General features: G+C 43.2%; 1 protein-coding gene across 4 annotated transcripts; it reads left to right on the forward strand.

Annotated features, from left to right (window-relative positions):
• Positions 1-3901: 3901 nt before the first annotated feature.
• Positions 3902-14941, forward strand: LOC119277511 (SAC3 family protein A-like). 4 transcript variants are annotated; one of them, XM_037558795.1, is made up of 14 exons: positions 3902-4120; positions 7961-8776; positions 9308-10162; positions 10535-10633; positions 10872-10975; positions 11676-11850; positions 11992-12459; positions 12594-12734; positions 12898-12957; positions 13377-13507; positions 13593-13726; positions 13826-14055; positions 14140-14257; positions 14350-14941. In XM_037558795.1, the coding sequence occupies exons 1-13, from the start codon at positions 4067-4069 to the stop codon at positions 14236-14238; spliced, it is 3366 nt and encodes a 1121-aa protein (XP_037414692.1). In that variant the 5' UTR covers positions 3902-4066; the 3' UTR covers positions 14239-14257; positions 14350-14941. The 4 variants fall into 4 exon arrangements, 3 of the variants coding, with proteins under 3 accessions (XP_037414692.1, XP_037414693.1, XP_037414694.1); XM_037558796.1 differs by having other exon boundaries at positions 14359-14941; XM_037558797.1 differs by having other exon boundaries at positions 11718-11850.
• The last annotated feature ends 1038 nt before the right edge of the window (positions 14942-15979 follow it).

Genomic DNA, 15979 nt, shown 5'->3' on the forward strand with positions numbered 1-15979 from the left:
CTCGGGCCTGGGCGGGCCAGATCTGGGCTCGAAACATTTTTTTCTCACTTTAAAAAGGACCGCGGGTTGAATATCGAAAACCATAGGGACTTTTTTGCAAAATTAGCGACGACGTGCAAGTTCAATTGAAGAAAAGTTCACAAAACATTAAAAAAGTTCATCGATTTCTTAAAAAAGCTAATCAATATTGAAAAAAGTTCATCGATTTCTTAAAAAAAGCTAATGAATATTTAAAAAAGTTCATCGATTTTGAAAAAATTCATAAAGTTTGAAAAATAGTTCATCCATTTTAGAAAAAGTTCACAAATTTTAATAAATAACTCATCCATTAGTTAAAAATTCATTGGGCTAGAGGAAGAGTTCACCGATTTTGAAAAAGTTCACAAATTTGAAGAAATAATTCATCAGTTTTGAAAAAAGTTCATCAAGTTGGAGAAATAGTTCATCAATTTTGACAAGAGTTCACAAATTTAAAGAAAAAGTCCATCGAGTTGGAGAAAAATAGTTTCATCAATTTTGAAAAAAGTTTATAAATTTTTAAAAAAAGTTCATCAATTTTGAATAAGTTCATCGATTTTCAAAAAAGTTCACCTAATTTGAAAAAAAGTTCATGCATTTTGAAAAAAGTTCACGTATTTATAAAAAAGGAAACAGAAAACAAAAACCGAAAATAAAAATAGAAAAAAGAAATTTTTTTGAAGAAACCATTCCAAAAAAAAGAAAGAAAAGAAAGAAAGAAACTATAACAGCCGAAAATGATGGAAACAATCACGTCAAGGTTGGTGGGTCCAGTGGTTAGTGCGTTAGCGCACTTACCTGTGAAACAAATCAATCGGAACTCCGAAGATCTGGCTTCTGATTCTCCAAGAAAAAGGGATCTGGCTTTTTTTTTTTCATTGCTCGTCGGCTCGTATTCGTCGTCCCATCGCACCTCGTTCGGAGCCTCGGCCGCTCCCGCTCGTTGTCGCCGCTAGCCGCTGCGAGCAGGCCGAAATCACTATTTTGACCCTTTCAGCAAACTTTGTCACAAAGTGAACTCGATATGAAAGTATTTCACGATCTAACCCTTTTAGAAACGCCATAGCCCGCGGCGTTTCTATCTAACATACCAACGCCGAGGTAGCTAGCGCTTCTATTCAACAAAAAAACGCCAAGGTAGCTCGCGTTTCGGACCAGATGAGAAACGCCATAGGCCTTGGCGTTACTTCACTAGCACCCAACCCACTCGCTGCCTCGTCAGGGTCTTCCTCCTCAGCTGCCAGAGACGCCGTGCCAGAAACGCCAAGGCTAGCGGCGTTTCCGGCCTTCTTAGAAACGCCAAGGTAAGAAACTACTCGATAACCAGGGCCGCAACGCCAAGACATATGGCCTTTGTTTCTTGGTCAGAAACACCAAAGCCTATGGCGTTTCTTACATGGTCCAAAACGCGAGCTACCTCGGCGTTTTTTTGTTGGACAGAAGCGCTAGCTACCTCGGCGTTGCTATGTTGGACAGAAACACCGCGGGCTATGGCGTTGCTAAAAATGGTCAGATCGTGAAATAATTTCATGTCGAGTTCATTTTGTGACAAAGTTTACTGAAAGAGTCAGAATAGTGAAAAAGTCCCTGCGAGCAGCAGTCCGGCAACCCAGCCTTCCGGCAGTACGTTATACGTATGTCAACGCAGAACAGTATGTATCATGTATCCATGTTTCTGATCCATTCATCCATCCGCCCCAATTTTATTCAACTATTCATCCATGATTCATCTGACAAAGTTTTAATTTTTTTATGTACAATTTTCCAATTCAATCTTTCATGGTAGTTATTCAATCATCTTAATTTTTGCCATTCTGTGTACATATCTAGGGTTCTGATCATCCGATCTATAAATTTCTAATTGTTTGTATACTTTTTGCTTCATAATTTTTTAACATTAGCCAACAATCATTAGATCTATACTTTTTTGTCATTTTGTGTGCATGTCTAGTTTTATTTTGCTATCTTTTTAGTATTTCTACCGTAATATGGCATTATCCAACAATTATTTATAGTCAAATTTTAAACTAAGTTGTGTGATTGAAAGTTTACTTTTAATATTATGCAAATGAAGTTATATATACATGCTTGTTTATGTATCACATATACACATACATATATGTGGTCTTAGGACTTAGGGGCCCATGGTCATCGAGTTCGCCTAGGGCCTCCCTAAATATAGGGCCGGCCCTGCGCACTGTCGTCATCGTCGTCTCCGTGCGGATCTTAATTTGTCGGTGTAATATGGCCGCAAATTTGCGGATGGTTTCAATTTGTTTGGATTTGTTTTCCGTACGGTAAATCGTGCTTGGGCCAGTCCCTCCCAAAGTTAGTTTTGCTGAATTTTCTGCCATTCCCGAACACGCTCGCTCCATTACTGATTGGCAATCGACATTGCCATCGCGCTGCTCTAGGCAAGAGCTATATGGATGTTTCTCCCCTCATGTTGGGAACAATTCTTCGCCATCATCGACCTTGTCCCCTCTGATGCCTACCACCGAGGGCGAGTCCATCGCTGTACTCGAGGCTCCGGTGCTTTAGATCATGCCCGAGCTACGGAAGCTATGCCTGAGTCCTGCTTCGCCTTTGTCTTTGGAGCAGCTGGAGGTGGACTCATCGGCGAAGTCGTGTGAGGGACATCTTTCGCCTCTGTCATGTGAGCAATGTGAGCAACTGGAGGTGCCTGATTCCATTGTGATAGCGGTTCCTATAGTCGAGGATGTCGTGTCGATGGTCCCACTGGTTGAGGACGTCGATGCGACCAGTGTGTTGGTGCCTACTCCTATGACAGTGGTTCCTATAGTCGATGATGTCGTGTCGGTGGTCCCTCTAGTTGAGGACGTCGATGCGACCAATGTGTTGGTGCCTACTCCTACGAGCGTCTTGGTTGACGATAGCTACACCAAGAAATTCAACGAGTTTTATGATTTCCTTGACAAATGGGTAGCTGATCAACCCCCAACTGGCAAGCCAAGTGGTTGTCCCCTAAAGGAGAATCGAAGCAAGGAGAAATCAAGAAGGAATAAAAGTGAGAAGGGTAGCACCATCCGAAAGGTGTCCACGATTCTATGATGGAGGATGCCCAATTCTTGTCATTGTCGGCGAGCTTGTCAGGAGTTCCGTTGAGTTGTGCAAGTGTCGAGGATTGTGGTTGTTGTGTGTTTGAAGTGTCGCTTGAACGATTACGGTGTTTCATTCTTTGCGAGTAGTCCGCATTGGGTTGTTTGTATCGGTTTTCGTCCGGTTTTCCGTAAATTAACTGGCAATTCTCTTCTTCTTAATTAATTGACGAGGCAAAAATAATAATTTGTTGGGACTCTAGAGACGCACTTCCAAATCAAACGAACGGCAAAAGTAGTGGAATGATTTGTAAGCCTTTCAGTTTGAGGTTCCTAGGGATGTGTTTGAGGTTCCCATGGGATTCCTAATTTCCTAGTTGAAAAAAGGCTTATTGCTCCTTAAAAAAACCAATGAAAAAGGCAGCCAATTGGATTTCATTGTCATTCATTTCTCCGGTTTTCGAAATATCCATGATTTTTTTTCTTAATTTTTAAAAATGTACAAGAATTTAAATGTGCAGTATTTTTAAAGAATTTTAATGGTTCGTATATCTGGCTATCTATATATTCTGTTTCGTGGGCCGTCTGACGGAACCAGTCCGGGTGCAGGCCCATCGGCTCCCCAAGTGTCCCGTCCAGTCGCACCAACCCACGACCCACGGCCCACGGCCCCTAATAAAGCCGAGCGCGGAAGCCCACCCACCCACAAGTTTCGTCGCTGCCCCTCGTCGTCGTCGGCGCTTCCCCCTCCCGATTCATCGCCGACCCCCCTCCTCTCCCCCCCTCCCGCGTCTCTTTGGCCAATCGCCCCTCGCCCCCACCCCCCCACCCCGCAACACGCCTCCGATTCCTCGCGCGCCTCAATTTCGTTTGGCGCGCGCATGTCCTGTCGATCCGCCTCTATCCGTCCGTACCAGCGGCGAAGTCGGGCGGCTCTGCTCTCTGCTGCGAGCGGCTAGGGTTTCAGCCGAGCTCCGGGGCGCCGGGGGATGGCGGCTCAGGGAGGCGAGGCGGCTGCCGGATCCGACCCCAAGCCCAACGAGGTATGCTTGCGCCGCTCTCAGCAATCCGGAGCTTGCCAGGCCTTTACTTCCGCCCTGTTTCGACCTTTCCCGGGCTCGTTCTGTTTCGGTTACGGCCTGAGAACTGTGAGATGCAGATTGGTCGCGCAGTCGGCTAGGATGTTAGTTGATTCGCATTATTATATGGCGTCTGCTTCTTCGCTTTGCTGTGGGATAGTTATGTCAACTCTGGGGCACGCGGGTAGCTTGTTCTGGCTGCTGGAGGTTGTATTTGATATCCAATTTTCGCTAATTTACTGCCTCACAAGTGTAGGATTTTTGACCAGCGTACAACTGAAGTAGTTGATGTAGTGTATTTTGTCACTGTTACTTTGCTCATTCACCTGCTTTAACGTATACATGATCTACCATCCTAGTGATTTAGCCCAACTTGGGTGTATACATGGTAGTTAGTTAATGTGATAGTTTTATGTAAGTAAAGTTGTGAAGTACTCAGGGTGTCATCCTTTGGGAAGCTTAATGTTGACTCGCAACTTGGGTGCTCATGTTTGACGGATTACCTAGAATTGTTTGTGTTCTTGCATGATAAGTGAATATGTCTAACTGGAGCTGTCATGGTGGATGTGATGTTTTCGATGTACCGCTGTGTTATACTAGCTTCTTCTGTCTGGGCAATGTTTGGTGACCAGTTTTTCTTGTAACTGGTGTTATCCGACAATAGCGGTAGCTTGTAAATGGGCATTACCTGGATGCTACTGCTTGAGCTCTTGGAGCGGAGGCTGTGGAGCAGGATTAGGCTAGGGTCAGGAACTTGGCACTAGGGTGCCGTGGGGCACACGCTAGGGATAGGGCTGGAAGCCCTAGGTGCTGGGAGGACTGGAGGAGGCTAGGGCATTCTGGAACAAATAGAAGATGAATTTCTTCCATTTCGTTGATTTGATTGATGCCGCGTGTGTCTTCTTTATGTAGATGGTCTGCCTTATGGATACAGATGCTAGACTCAAAACTCGAAAGATTAGGATTCATATTAGGACTCAAACTACACCGTTATGTAGCAACACCCCCCTCCCCCTTCCCGATAGGAATACTACTCAAGCTGGATCTTTCCTAATCTGAAAACCTGCCTTGAATCTTTGAAGCAGGTTTGCCTTCCTCGTACCTTGCCGCAATTCCTAGATTTTTTCCGCAGACCCTCAACACTTACATGTATCCACATAACGCCGGAAGATAGGCTCAAAGAGCAAGGATGAAACCCCTGATCCGTCGCCCTATCGATATGCTATAGTTATCTGAGATCCTGTGTTGTTATTACCTAGGTCGAGTATTTGTAACTTGCTAACTGGTATTGATGCTAAGATCAACGATCTATTGATGAAAACACTGCTGTGCCCATCTACTTGCCCTGATATGGATGGTGATTCGGATATGGTGATTCAAAAATTTCCCAAAACCAGGATATGATGAAACAATGGTACACTGGTATATATATTTGAAAATATAGAAGAAATGGAGACCGCAATAGACTGAGAACGAATTGGCGTCCAGACTCCAAGAAGTGGTATTGAGAGGGAGGGAGTAGGGATGACAATGGGGTCCCATTCTCCAATTAGTGACGAGGACGGGGACTCCCCCCATGTGAACCTAGATTTACAGCGGGATAATTACCATTCTAAAGATAGCCAGACGGCCCAGAAGCACTTGAGTGATCCAGTAGCTGGGAAGGGGCCTAGAAGTGCCTACTCCTTTTCGAAACTACACTTGGCTCTGCACATTTACAGAGTGTACCCTGTCCAGTGTCTGGCAGAACGTTGGGGGGCTTTAATGTCGACTCGTTATCCCCATCTCAGCCAAGCTAACGGAGCCTGACTTATTCAGGGGATAGAGTGGAGCCTATCGAAGCACTCTTGAGAGTAAGATCCTTGGCTCATATTCCAGAGATACCGAAACAAAAAAGTTCTGCGGGGCTGCTAGGGATTGGGTAGACATAGATTGAGAAGAGAGAATAACTAGAGAACAGATTGATGTTCTTGCTTGACTCCTTACAACCGGGATACCAGATACATCCCTTATATAGACATTCGAGGATGATTACTGTTCACTGAACAGTAATTCCAGCTTGCGACGGCTGGATCATCATCCCTGCCTTAGCATAACTTGATTCCCAAGGCACAGACTCCGAATAATATATTCCTTCTGTCCCTATTTACATGGTGCCCTTGTTCTCGTGATCACACTTTGACCAGCATTTTCACTAACAATATATTGATTACATGTAATAAAATTATATCTTTTGAAACCACTCTTTAATATGAATGGAATGGTATAACTTTTGTGACACATACCACCCGTTTTGTGGGTCAAATTGATGGTCAAAGTTGAACCTCAAAATACGTGAACCTCAACATTAGGGACAGAGGGAGGACCTAATGCTAGGTTGGATATAACTAAGATAAAACTCCTCGTTTTGACACAAACTCTTCTGACAAACTCCCTTCTCTATATCTGTCTACAACACATACACAATGAGCGCAGTATGCAGCGGTATATGGAATGCAGCAAAGAAAATTACCCTCTCCCACCCGCTTGCACAGCCTCCACCTTCCCTATTTGCCATGTACTCTAGTCACTTACTCCATCAGTATTAAGCACTGCATCTGATACCCGTACGCCAACTTGATGAAGTATCAAGGCAGCATATGCGACCACATAGACTTGGATTATAGGATAAACTTTTGAAGTAATGCCCCAATTATATATGGCAAGTTCATTGGGTGATTTGTTCTCAGCAATGCACGGTGGGCGCCGATTGCTGTCTGGTATTGGTTTGTGTTGTCAAGGCATGTATTTTCTATGGCATGAGGTCATGGCTTTGGCCATATTGTGAAGATTTAACATTTGGGCTGTCCATTTGTAAAACAACTGAATTTTTCTTAAGCATAATCCATTGGATCAGCATCCAGTCATATGCTTAATGTCACATCAGTCTCCATGCATACACAATTGTCACAAAATGGACTTTAGAAAAAAAAAGTTGAGCTTAGCAAAATCACTTAACACTTGTGTTTAGTTGTTAAGCAGTGTTGCTCAAGCTGCAGTTTGCAGCCAGTTAATGCTATTGTTTCGTTATTTGTGTATACTAATTAATTGATGTGGAGTGTCTCATTGATGCCATTACTCACTTTTTTGCGAGGAATTGCTCATTTATTTGTTACATTAGCCATTTAGATCTCTCTCTCTCTCTCTCTCTCTCTGTATATTTTTTCATATAAATTTGCCACATCAGCAGGGAATTCTGCCTTAGATAGGAAAAAAATGCATCCTATAAATACATTGGGCCTTGTTAATACTATTTACTTTCACATGGTCATGCATTTTTGACGAGGATCACTTGGTATGCTGGCAAATGGCTAATGCCTTTATGGTTCCTTCCGGATTTCTACCACTGGATTTAATATCTTCACCCCTGTAAAGAAACCACTTGGCAGTAATGGTCCGCTCACCTTGGGATCATGTGCCAACTGTCCGATCTGCTATTGATGGCTGAGGTTGAACTTATATTGCTCACTGCCCACTGAAATCTCTGTTGCAAAAACACCCCGTTCTTCCTTGAATGTCATGGACACACCAAGCAACATCTCGATTCAATTAAATAATTAATCTTGTAAACTTGTAGTACTCATAGCAATTTTTTTAATTCTTAGCAATGCACAGGTTCCTTACTAGCTTCTTCTGTTCTTTTTTAATCGCTGCTGTAGTGTGTGACTGTCACCTTCTAGAACAGTGATTGTAGGTTGATGATACTGCTTTGCTCATGATCCATAATTATGAGCTGACAATATGTTTGGTCTCACTAAATAACAGGGCTGGAGCGTAGAGCAGCCAAGCTCATCTCAGTACCAACCTTCAGCATCTGGTCATCATGCGTGGTCTTCTTCAAGTGGGGCTTCATGGAACTATCCAGTGGATAATTCAAACCAAAATGCAGTTTACTATGATCCACAAAGGGATGTCTCAGTTTCAGGAGCTACTCAAAATGTGACAAGTGGTGCACCTCATGTGACTCAACCGGCTGTTGGCACAGCTAATGCAACCAATACTTATGCACCTTACTCAAATTCTGTTCAACCTGGCTACAATGCTGCACATTATCCAAACTATTATTATAATTATCCACAACCAGCAACCGATTCTTCTGTTCACCAAGGAGTAGATCAAAGTTCAGGTGCTGCATATCAGCCTCTTACTTCATTTCCAAATTCAGGATCTTACGTTGGTCCTACAAGTAACTCATATTATAATGCTGGTGCTGATCAGACTGCGCAAGCATATGCTACCAACAACTATTATTATCAAAAGAATGCCTGGTCTGGAGGAAGTTCTGGAGATGTTCACGCCCAGACATATCAGACTTACACTCCATCAGATACTAATGCTGCCCAAAGTTCTTGTTCTCTGCCCACCACTTCTTTCCACTATCCTCAACAGTACAACCAGTGGTCTAATTATTATGACCAGCCTGCACCAAACTGCGGTGGCTTCGCAGTTGCCGGCAGCAGTGCTTCTGATACAAAATCTGCTAGTGTCGGTTCTGGTTATGCATATCCCAGTACCCAGCCACCTCCACCAGGTACTACCCAACGGAAAAATGATGCTGTTGCACCTACTGCACCTCCCCAGGTATTATTATCAGTTCTGCTCTCTTATTTTGAAGAATTTATGTATTTGATCACATTTTGCCTTATTTTTGTGTGCAACTCTGGAATGTCCATGTAGCTTGTTATGGTTTATGTTTTTTCTAAACATAGCTTTGTGCAACTGCCTATGGCAGTATGGTTGATATATTTTCATACTATATATATTTCATTTTGTAGATATCAGCATATTTTCTAACATAGAGAAGTTTGACTTAGGACAAAGCTAGAGCTTCAGTTAATTTGGAATGGAGAGAGTATGTAACAGTGAAGCTACTTGCTGCTTTCTAGCTACTTGAAACCTTGCATTGGGTGACAAATGATGCAGCATTTAACTTCTAATATGCTCATAAAAGATTACCGGAACCTGTGATACTTCTTTCATTTGACGGTTTTGTTGCATGTGTTAAATTTTATCTGCATCTATGATCATAATTTCTTTTGGAAGGACAGTTTCGTATTTCTTATGCAATTGCATGTTGCTACCATGTTTTGACTAACATTTTTGTGTGGACAGGCAGCGGGAATCACAGGGTTTCAAAGCCAGCACGTCAACCAGGCACCAGGCGCCCCAGGTTTTCAAAGCCAGCACGTCAACCAGGCACCAGGCGCCCCAGGTTTTCAAAGCCAGCATGTCAACCAGGCACCAGGTGCCCCAGGTTTTCAAAGCCAGCACGTCAACCAGGCACCAAGCGCCCCAGGTTTTCAAAGCCAGCACGTCAACCAGGCACCAGGCGCCCCAGGGTTTCAAGGCCAGCATGCCAACCAGGCACCAGGTGCCCCAGGGTTTCAAAGCCAGCATGTTAACCAGGCACCAGGCGCCCCAGGGTTTCAAAGCCAGCACGGCAACCCGTCACCAGACACTCCAGGGTTTCAAAGCCAGCATGTCAATCTGGCACCAGTCACACCAGGGTTTCAAAGCCAGCATGTCAACCCGTCACCAGACACTCCAGGGTTTCCAAACCCCTATGCTAATAAGACAGTTGCTGTCTCAGGGTTTCAGAACCATTATGCCAACCAGGCACCAGCTTACCAACAAAACTCTACAAGTCATAGCCAGTTACCATTAAGTAACCAACGAGATCAACAGAAAGCTTTGCATGCGCAAGGTCAAAGCTCAAATGTTTATTCAGTCAATCATGTTAATGAAAACTCTCAACCAACTTTGCAGTGTTTTACGAAAACAGTTGCCAGTGTAAATAAAGTACACATCCCGACAAACCCTCGAATAGCTCCAGGTTTCCCAATGTCAATGCCCCAAACTGGGAAGAAATTAGAAGTTGATTCATCGCTAAAACCTGCTTATGTTGGTGTTAACATGCCCAAGAATGATGTGAATGCAGCTCAAGATGGTCATGGAGCTGCAATTCAGGTGAGATTATATATTCTAGTTACCCCATTCTTTTTGTTGAGCACCGATGTTTGATGATGATATAATTATACAGCTAAGCCAATGGAGTCCTTACTCCTCCAGGCACATGAACCAACCCTATGGAAATGTGAACATTCTAAAACTGAAATGCTAGTGTAGACCATTACAATTATTGACGTAGGATTTGTACACTACAGTCCAGAGCCCAGACTCCAATAGAAGTGGCTAGATTCAAACATTTCAAGTTAAGACTTCGATAAATAATCCTGTAACACACCTTATGTTTGTAGCATCATGTATCGGTTTTCGTACCAATCTTGACTACTTTGCACTAACCATCATTCTATTTAATATTATTTTTGTGCTCTCCAGGGATCATTCCCTGTTTCACTTTGTACTTATGTCGAGCGGAATCTTTCCCGTTGCAAGGATGATGCCCAGAGATCTGCCACCCAAAGCATCATGAAGGAGGTTCAGTAATCCTTTTTTGTTCTTCATTTTGTCATTGTCTTTGCTTCTGCTTTCCCGAGTATTTGTTATAGAGCATGATCTTTGGTTCATGGGTTGTTTAATAAAATTTACAAAATAAAACCTTCAGTTTATTTTGGTTGTTCCTTATTAAATTGTATTTTCCTTCAATATCGTGGTGAATGGTGAGTTTAATAAGAGGTTGTTAACTTCCACATTTTTTATCTTCCTATAATATCAGATAATCACCAAGGCAACTGCTGATGGGACCCTTCATACTAAGAACTGGGACATTGAGCCGTTATTAGCTTTGCCAGAAAATGCCAAAGGCACATTTATGACAAGGTAACCTTTTCTTATATGGGATGATACTGCACTAACCAGCAATCGTATACGAATGACCATCATTCTTTTCTATGTAAAAATTGTAAGGTGCTTTGCTTTGTCCAGCATGAACGGAGTTTAAATTTGAATTCCACATTTTCCCTCTAACACTCAACTAAAAACTTGGTTAAAACCAACTCTTTGTTTGGCATGAATGGGATTTCACATCTTTCCTTAACATTTAAAAGTTTGGTGAAAATTCAACAACAAAAATAACTCTACCAGCATCACGGGCAATAGTTACCAAAAGCAATTTCTTTTCCCTAGGGACTATTGCAAATATAAGTATCACAAGATAACTTACATGACTTTGGATTGCAAATTCAGCGTGATAACAGAGTGTACGGGCCATTTGCCATCTTAAGCAGCTCAGGTGCATAATTGTGTACCCAAAGAAAAGCATTGACACTTTTCGGGGCTGGCTCAGTGGATTCTTTATAGTCTGTTATATTGTTCTTGGGAGAGCTTAACTTCTTCCTGGAACTGGCATACGGAAAAAGATTCTGGGGACGATTTCAGCTTACAGTATAAAAGACACTAGTGCTTCCCTGAGAAATGCCCCGAGCGTAGGGAGGGCTTAAGATTATGGTAGTAAAGCTGAAGCTCTCCCTTAAGAGGGCCAATCGGTTAACTAGTCTTGTTTTTTTTAATCCTTTGGCAGCAACGCAAAGGATTCAAGTCCGTTCTCCTTTTCAACATCTAGGAGGAGCCCGAGTAGACGTACGAAAAGTAGGTGGGAGCCAGTTGCAGAGGAAAAAGTAACTAACAACGTGGAAGTTTCGAAAGAGCCAGCAAAAAGTAATGCCTGCACTACTTGGGAAAATACTAGAAGAACGGTAAGCCCTCAGATGGGTTAACATTACTTACATGCCTTTCATTCTGGAATTTTTTAATTTGAATACGACCATCAACCCTAGGTTTGTTTTGTTTACTCAAATTCCCTTCTTGGGGAAAATACTTGGTTTTATATGTCACAGGGTAACACTTGGAATCTTGGAAACTTTGTCCAGTCGCGTCAGGCTCCTCCAAGCCAATGGAATCAGAGGCCCTCCAAAAAGCAGCGGATTGGTGGTAATACGAATCTAACAAAAAACGGGAATGCTTCAAGTGACAGTGATAAGGAGCAGGATCTTACGAAATATTATGCCAGTTCAATTGCACTAACAAATTCACCCGAGGAGAAGAAGCGACGGGAGCATAGATCTAAGCGATTTGAACGTGGTCAGGGTGCATCATCAAAATCTATGAGTTCCATACCACATAAGAATGGAGCAGCCAATGTATACACAAGGGGAGCCATTTCAATGCTTAATAATATAAGTAATGGAGATGGTGCTAGCTTGGCAGTGGAGGACATCGACTGGGACGCACTTACAATTAAGGGAACATGTCAGGAAATCGAGAAACGATATCTACGCCTTACATCCGCTCCTGATCCAGCCACTGTGAGGATGCTTTGCTAATTGTTCTATAAACTTTAGGCTTGAATATATATCGTTGATACAAAAATTAGATTTAGAGATCAATTATGACTTGTTGCTGTTTTCTTCCTTTAGCTTGCTTATCACATCTTTTGCAGGTAAGGCCAGAAGATGTCTTAGAGAAAGCTCTTCACATGGTTGAAACATCTGAAAAGAATTACCTCTATAAATGTGATCAATTGAAATCTATTAGGCAAGACCTTACTGTTCAGAGGATTCAGAACGAGCTGACTGTCAAGGTATTCCTTGATATCAACCTCTCATTGTGGTGTACTGCATTTTAATATCAATATTCAGATGTATCACACTGTTTTTCATGGGGGCATCAGTCTGCTTTGTCCAAAACTATTTAATTTTTCCTTCTGTATAACTTCTGTATTGATTGTTTCATTCTTGTTTCAGGTTTATGAAACTCATGCACGCCTAGCACTTCAAGCTGGAGATTTGTCCGAATATAATCAGGTTCACTTAACTTGTTCTGATTCATCTTATTGCTGAAACAAGTAAAGCAATCTTATTTCATGTTCTAGTTTTCGAATAAGAAGAAAAAAATGGGTCAATGATGATGATAATCTTAATAGCAGAACGAGGCTGGGGGTACCTTAGTCTCCGCCCTGGTGGAACATCCTTTGGAATCCTTGCACAAATTTCCTTGGAACCACCCCTTGTTAGCTTCCAGTTAAGCCCATGCGATTTCTTTTACGGAAACATATAGCCTTATTTGCAATTGTTATAGTAATGTAGGATGTTGTCTTTACTGTCTTCTGAAACCAGCATCTGTATTCTCATTTGATAATTTGTATTGATGATCCAGTTGCCTGAAAGAGAATGAAACCAGCAGCCTAGTTTCTCTAATTATTATTTTTTGCAACTCTTGGCAGTGCCAATCTCAACTGACGAGATTATATGGTGAAGGAATCCCAGGCTGTCATCTTGAGTTCTCCGCTTACAACTTGTTGTGTGTCATGTTACACTCTAATAACAAAAGAGACTTGCTTTCATCCATGGCAAGGTATATATACTGAATAATAAGTGCATAGACAAAATGGTTATTCTGTTGCTACATTAGCCATATTTGATGCATCTGTTATTCTCAGCTTGTCAAAGGAGGCCAGGCTAGACAAAACAGTCAAGCATGCACTTGCAGTTCATTCTGCTGTTTCATCTGGAAACTATGTCATGTTCTTTAAATTATACAAGAAGGCACCTGGCTTGAACTCATGTCTTATGGGTAAAGATGATATTTCTTTTACTTGACATTCTTTTGTCAATTTAGATATCAACTTTTCATTAAGATAATGCTTGGCTACTCACACTATTTGCTTTGCAGACCTCTATGTTGAGAGGATGCGTTTTGAGGCAATAAAATGCATGTCAAAATCTTATCGGCCAACTGTGCCTGTGAGATATGCTACACGAGCTTTGGGATTCACAAGAGTCGATGAACTCTGTGAGGCTAACGTGGCTGATGGATTGGAAGAATGCGAGGAATGGTTAAGAGCACATGGTGCTGTTCTTGCAGTAGATGAAAATAACGGAGAGTTACAGATAGACACAAAGGTAAACCTTGTGCCTGGTTTATGTAGCGTGTTTGTGTTATCTTATGGTCTTTGAAACATTATGCTATTTCTTTATGCTTGACAGGTCTCTTCTGCTTCTCTATACATGCCGGAGCCTGATAATGCTGTTTCACATGGTGATGCATCTCTTGCCGTAGATGATTTTTTGGCGCGAGCATCATAAAGAATGTTATGGTGATTGGGTGAGTAACTGTTAACCTTTTGGCACTGAACTTTGATGCACTATGATATTACATATTGCCAATGCCAGCAGAGGAATACTATATTAATGCAGGACATGCAGATGAAATGGATCACGGATGAAGGGTATGCACTGGCTCTTGCAACGAATTGGCTTCACAAACAGAAAGCATGCAGCATGTGAGTAGGCAACCTTTTGGTAGCCTCACATTGTGCTCTAATGCCGTTGGATGACTTGGATCTATTGGCAAGTTCTGATAAGCGATAACTCTCCAGCTCTATGGGTCCCATATCACGATCAAAAGTATGGGCAGCACTAACAGACATGAATCACCTGGTAAAAGTTATATATAGGTCTGAGCATTGCTTTTGCACTGCCTGCTAGACATAAGTATATGTTGGTGAGAATGTGGTCGACCCAGTTCAGTGTGTTGTACAATTTTTGTTCACATAGGTGTTGCTCGATGTCAGTTTTCGTCAAATTCGACAATACTGATACTCTGAAATTTTGTTCCCTCATTTTCTCAGGAGAAGTCACATATTTCGCAGGGTTAGAACTCGTGGTAAGAGTGACTAATGTTTCATTTTCTGTTACCATGTAGTGGACCGTTGTAAACTGCACAACAATGAATATGCAAGTTTGTTTGTTGTCTTGTGTTCTGAGTTGGAAGATGTTTTCTTTTCTTTTTTGGAAATGAGTTACAGATGATTCTGCATCATATACTACATCTATCTATTGAATAAAAGGTCCCTCAGTCGTTGCCCCGACATGGTAGTACAATTTTGTGGATTTATGTGGAACGATGGCCTAATCTATCCATTTTGCCTGTCCAAATGGTAGTACTGAGGGAAAAGTGAGCGCACGAACGTTGGTGTTTGTGGCTTCTGCAGTGGTTATCATCTGTCACGAGAACCCGCATGGACATCACATGCAATGAGCAAAGTGTTCGTTCTTTCGACCTATTTTCCGTCCTGGGTCATACACGTAATAATAAACCTTCTAATTGCAGCACCACTACGGTAGCGCTACCTATAGTGGCTCCACAAAGGTTAGCGACCACGCATGCTACGTTCCTCGACTCATTTTCAGCTCCTGTGTCCAAAGTACAAACGCTCTTGCACGTCCAGTGGCCCTTTCGCACTCAAATTTGGACGTCCCATGTCACGGCCGGGCTGTACTTCTCTCCCCTTGGGCACTCTTAACGCACGAGTCCCACCGTCATCATGATCCGGGCAGCAACGAACCGCGCGTGCTTGAATTGGATGGATGGATGGCCGTGTAAATCCCGTAGCGGTACGATGACGCGGCCGGGTGTGGGCAACGGATCTCGTTGACACACCACACCCCGGCTTCCTCGTTGACAGGGGAGTCCCGTCCTCGGCGTATGACGTCTCCTCCCCCCGGCACGGACGGCACGGCACGGCACACCCAGGTGTGGTGGGCGCGCCACCCGTTTCACCTGGTCCGTCCCGCTTTGTCGGTACCAGTGGTACGAGCTCAGCCGCGGCCGGCGGGTCAGCTCGGTCTACGCGCCGGCTCGAGTGGGACGCGCGGTCGGGCTGGTGTACCAGCGAGTGCTACGGCGCGGTACGGTGAGCTGGTGGCGCGCAACTTGGCCCCGTGAGTGCCCCTGGTAATTAAAGCCGCGGCGTGAAGCATGGTCGCTGATTGATCGGGCGAGAGAAAGGGGAGCGGCCAGCGGGCGAGCACCGCCACCCTCCGC

This window comes from Triticum dicoccoides, chromosome 3B (assembly GCF_002162155.2).
Source record: "Triticum dicoccoides isolate Atlit2015 ecotype Zavitan chromosome 3B, WEW_v2.0, whole genome shotgun sequence".
Classification (NCBI taxonomy): domain Eukaryota; kingdom Viridiplantae; phylum Streptophyta; class Magnoliopsida; order Poales; family Poaceae; genus Triticum; species Triticum dicoccoides.

Coding starts and splice junctions, on each gene's coding strand:
- LOC119277511 (XM_037558795.1), top strand. CDS start 4,067: ATGGCGGCTCAGGGAGGCGAGGCGGCTGCCGGATCCGACCCCAAGCCC. Junction 11,851..11,991: donor GGGAAAATACTAGAAGAACG/GTAAGCCCTCAG, acceptor TATATGTCACAG/GGTAACACTTGGAATCTTGG. Junction 12,958..13,376: donor ATTTGTCCGAATATAATCAG/GTTCACTTAACT, acceptor AACTCTTGGCAG/TGCCAATCTCAACTGACGAG.